The 5046-nt window shown below is 51.6% G+C and overlaps 1 protein-coding gene across 1 annotated transcript in view; it reads left to right on the forward strand.

The window, feature by feature from the left end:
* Positions 1–1029: 1029 nt before the first annotated feature.
* Positions 1030–5046, forward strand: part of LOC146197458 (uncharacterized) — a 15597-nt gene continuing 11580 nt past the window's right edge. Inside the window, exon 1 of the mRNA XM_084599287.1 lies at positions 1030–1825. Coding sequence (XP_084455413.1) covers positions 1625–1825 — 201 coding nt within the window. The 5' untranslated portion in view covers positions 1030–1624. The remainder of the gene's footprint in view (positions 1826–5046) is intronic.

A 5046-nucleotide genomic window follows, 5' to 3' on the forward strand; every position in this document is an offset into this window, starting at 1 on the left:
ATCCTGTTGCTCTCTTTTGTTCTAGTAAAAGCAGGACCGAGTTTCACAAAACCGTCGACGATGTGGCAGACTGCAGTTGAATAAACGGGCCTCCACTTTTCAACGAGCTGATCAACCTTAGATGTGAACCACGGCCACCCTTGGACCCAAGGCAACTGGCGCATCTTGGTTGATGAGTCACATTCGTGCGCAAGGAGAGCAACCCCTTTTATCTCCCTTCATGTACCGTTGCAGCTGGCGGTCAATACACGCGCGCCTATCGCTTTCCAATGGCGTCTTTGTACCGACTCAGATGCCCTCAGCGTGGGCTGCTTTAAGCGCGGAGAGTAAAACACCAAATCATCCGAACGCGCTTCTGAGCTAAGCAATGAAAACAAAGAAATAAAAAAAAAAAAAGGCGAGAGAAGCGAGTGGGGCGCAAGGCTCGCCTCCCTCAGCGCCACACGTCACGAGAGTCCCTCCGGAGCAACAGCAAAACATCGAGACATGACGAAGGAGGAGGCAGGGAGACGGGGTAGGCCAGTCCAGCGGCGGCACGCGCATAGCAGCAGACGGGCTCGGTGAGAGTGAGAGGTGGTTAGAATGTGCCGAAACCTTGCGCGGCTGGCAGCCGCAGAGCGGCGGCTGGAGCAGCGGCAGCAGCAGCAGCAGCAATAACCCTCGTGGCAGCAATAAGCAAAGAGCGGCAGCGGTGTTCTCTATCGTTCCTTCTCGTCCTTCTCCTTCTCAGCAGGCGCGCGCGCGCGCGCGCGCCAGGAGAAACGCCTGAGTGTGGGAACGCAGCGTCTCGTCGATTCTCACACACGCGCGGCCGCCGCCGCCGGGTCTCTCAAGGGCGAGGAGGACAGCGACGCCGGTGCACGCATCGTTGACCTCAAGTATAAATGCGTAGTGCGGTGGAATGGAAATCGGCTTCCTCCTCCTCCATTTCTGGAGACGGAGCAAAAGAAGCAGTAGTGGCAAGGAGAAAGAGCGGGAGATATCTAAAGGAAGAAGAGAGAGAGGCAGAAGCAGCGGCAGCAGTGAGGCGGGTGGAGAGAAAGAAGTGTGCGTCGGCGCGCGCGCGCGCGCACGTCGCGCTCTTCTTTTTCGACGGCGCCCTTCCAGCTCCTCCTCGTCCCCGAAAGGCGGAACTCTTGGCAGCAGCTCTGCCGAGCGTGGCGGCGGCGCGCGGCTGTCGGGTCGCCGGGGCTGCGTGCGTGGCCGGCTGGTGCGACGCGCGAGACTCCGTTCCCACGCTCGATGCCAGCAGCAGGCTGCGCCTTGCCCGTCCCCTTCCCGTTCACCCCCACTCGTGCTGCCACTGCCTCCCCGGTCCGCGTGTGTGTGCTGAGAAAAGGGGGTACGAGTAATAGGAGTCGCCCCTGCAAGGGGGGACACACACACTCGCCGGCCGAGGAGAGAGAAGAAAAAGCCGGCGGCTGCAGTCTATCCGCCTACCTGTGCGCCGCATTCCGTTACCGCCGGCGCTCGGTGCTCGCGGCTTGCGCCCCTTGCGCCATAACGCCCTCGCCGCCGCCGCGAGAGTGAGTTTGTCGCCGCGGTCGCCGGCTGAGCGGACGCAGTGTTGAAGTGCGTTCGCTCCGCGCTGGATCTCAAAGTGACGAGCAGCAGCGGCCACAGAATGGTGGCCTCTCCACCGCCGCCGCTGCTGTCAGCTGTGTCGCAACAGCAGCGCTACGGACTGCCACCCCCAGCGCCAGAATCTCCCTTGCTTCCGGCGCCTCCTTCTTCGACGGCTCCTCCGAGCATGGGCACCGGCAACGTGCAGTCGGCCGGCGTTGCAGAGCGACCCACACCGACCAGGGCGAGCGAAATACGGCGGGTGAGTCGGAGAGGAGACACCCACTTTGCGTTGCGGCCGTGGTTGCCCGCGCTCCCGCCGCCGGCGATGACGGTGCTCGAGAGGTGCGCGCGTGCGAGCATCGCTGCCCCGCCCCCTCAGTTGCCGTGACGCTCCCCGTCAGCTGATGACGGGCACCGATCGATCTCGGCGCTCAGCTGGCACACGCGCTGTGCTCCTCCCGCGCTTTGACACGCATCTTCCGGCCGCGCTCCAAATCTATCGCCGTTGTTGGGACATGATCGCGATTACGCCGGTTGCGCGTGCGCTGGCCAAGCGAAAGTGACGTTACTGAACCGAAGTCAGTTCTTTCACCATCTCTGGTTTCGTTTTAGAAACTCCCTTGCTCTTAATCTCTCTACGCGTTTCTTCTTGCGAAAGTTGCATAGATTTTCTGTCGTTGTCGCACAGTTTCGGAGGTCCCGAGATCGCGGTGCGGTCAACTTTGGCAGTCGTACCACTGCGTACGCATCGCCGAACTAGTTAACTGTTAGCCGATTTCCTAAAAGGCACAGAAAATTAATAATAGAGTTGAAGCATTGTCAAGAATGATTTTGCAGCTCGGCAATAAACCTGGAATGTAGGAGCAATGAGTGAGACCGTTCAGGACTAACCAGCGCAGCTCTACTACTTTTGTTTTACTTTTTCTAATCTCCTTCAGTAAGAGTATTTTAAATTTAAAAGCTAAGAGCCAGTGCTTGTACCACTTTTTGCAACCCATGACTGTATGAGCCCGAGTACTAAGGGAGCATTTAGCTCTCCTATTAATGCTTTCCGAGATAGCATTGCATTTATTTAAAAAAGGAATGCTATGGATACAAAGACAGCGCAGAAGTACCGGATGCACTATGCGCACGGAGCGGCACAGCCGCCTCATCTGGGCCCGTGTCTGCTTTGGTTATTATTATTATTATTATTATTATTATTATTATTATTATTATTATTATTATTATTATTATTATTATTATTATTATTATTTTTACTTCAGTAATGCCTGTGAGGCTCGGCTTGAAGGCGCTAGCTGTTTGCGCTGGCCGCTATAGTCTGTTGTAAAGGGTTATATCTTCCTGAAATCACTACAAATCCTGAATGTTTATGCAGCACACTATTCGTATTTACTGACCCTTTATTCGTGGTTTGCTGTCACTGTTCACTGTGCGTGTGGCTGTTCACAAATTTTTGGATGTTCCTCTGTAAAATTGCCGAGCCATTCCCGGCCATAATTACGTGTTTGGCACGCCTGAGCACGCAAGATGTCTGATGTTCTTGCTGAGTGGATGTCGTTCCATTCCTTCGAAGCTGGGTGACATGGTTGCTGAATTCCAGAATACGATCCGCCAGTCATAAGTTAAACATTTTCATTCTAAAACATTTTGGGAAAAAAACTGAGCTCGCGAGTCCCAACTCGGCTATAAACGTCTGTGACCATCCTGCTGAGTTCATTATAAGACGCGTAACTTCGGGCTCGCGGTTGGAGCGATGATGTGTTATGCGTTCGTTTTATGATCCTAGCTGGAACGTTGCGCCGTACTTGTTACCATACAGAGCTTGGGCCAATTGATTCCGCTCAACATAGAATGTCAGTTTTGTATATATTTATTTTTTATTTTTACCTACCCTTTCCTTTCTCCCTATCGCTCACCTCTTTGATTTCCTCTACCCCTTCCTCGCTATCCCTTTATTTCCGCCGCCCCAGTTCAGGTGCTTCAGATATGATAGCAGATACTGGGGCTGGCAAACATCTTTTCCTTTCTTTTGTACATAAATAAAATAACCACCACCACCACCAAGGCTGTTTTAAGTCCCGAAAGATGGGCTAATCAGAAATAACAAAAATCGGGGTGCGATAAGTGAGTGAATGAAAAAAGTTTATATAAGATGTTTCTAATGCACGCTTCTTTTACGCTATCATTACAATTTGCAGTCGCAAAAAAAAAAAAAAATGGGGGGGTCGCCGCAGCCGAATTACGCTTTGCGCCACCTATCGCTAGCAGAAGGAGCTACTACTTCGCGGGTGATTCGAATCCGTCTGGCACGGGACACTTTGCGAAAGGCGTCCCCTTTCAAGAAAAAGCTTACCCGAGGCTCGAACAGCAGCCTCTTTGGTCGTGGTAACAGCACTCTACTCCTCGGCCACAGCAGAAATCTCGCTCATTGGGATAGGTTAGGCTTTGCGCGAACAGGTTCATATGCTGTCGCATTAGTCTCTTAGGGGTACTTAGGCGTCTCCAGAATGTTTCATCTCGATTAGCCAACTAAGCCAGGGTGATTTGCTTGCTCCGTTAAAGGGAAATAGAAAGCTATGTTGTTTGCTCTGTGTTAAGAAATATGAAGGGGGAAAAGCGCCCAAGGAGGAAAAACGCAAACGAAAAAAAAAACAAAACAAACAAACAAAAAAAAAAAAAACAGGGCGGTGAATATAGCATTTAGCCGAAACGTCTTATTCTTGTTTTTTTATTTTTGTCGGCTTCCATTTTCAGGTGTCAATATGTTTGTTCCCGACCAAACGGGCTTTCGTTGAACTGTCGACTTCATAGCATTTAGAAACAGAAACAGTCGAACAGTTCGACAGAATTAGCGATTGTCACAGAATGCAATGTAGGATAAAATTATCAGAACATTCCTCTTGCTGCTTGTAGCTCACCAGAAGGGATCCAAAATTACTACCAGTTTTAAAAGCGCTTGTAGAACGTTCGAGCGTCTGTTATTCGTCTATTTATCTGTCTTACACTGCCAGTCCTGTGTACCGCTCTTAGAGGAGTGAAAGTACCTGCATCCCTCCTGCTGCCTCGACTCGGCTGAGAAACACTACTGTGCACAACTAGTCACGTACCCTCCCCTCCAATGTTCCTGTCGCACCTTCAGCTCTAAAGGATGCGCGGGTCCCACAGTCGACAACGTGTTCATCTCGTTAATGCTCATAATGAACATGAGCTGCTGCTCTATGCTTTGCCTATACACGAAACTTTCAAGGCTCGAGCGACGACACCCGAATCACAGGGAGAAATGCACGATCGGGAGGAATAATAATGTTCGAGAGTTACCCATGCAGACGTGCACACGAAGCTGTTGACGCTGTTGAGTATGGTTTGTGCGTATATGAATGCGCGATAATAAGGAGCATCTGCCTCACTTTTCGAGATTTCCTCGGTATTCAATGATTCAAATCTGTATAGGCTGCACTTCAAGCATGCAATGCTCGG

Source organism: Amblyomma maculatum, chromosome 3 (genome assembly GCF_055883805.1).
Source record: "Amblyomma maculatum isolate TAMU_Amacu chromosome 3, ASM5588380v1, whole genome shotgun sequence".
Taxonomy (NCBI): domain Eukaryota; kingdom Metazoa; phylum Arthropoda; class Arachnida; order Ixodida; family Ixodidae; genus Amblyomma; species Amblyomma maculatum.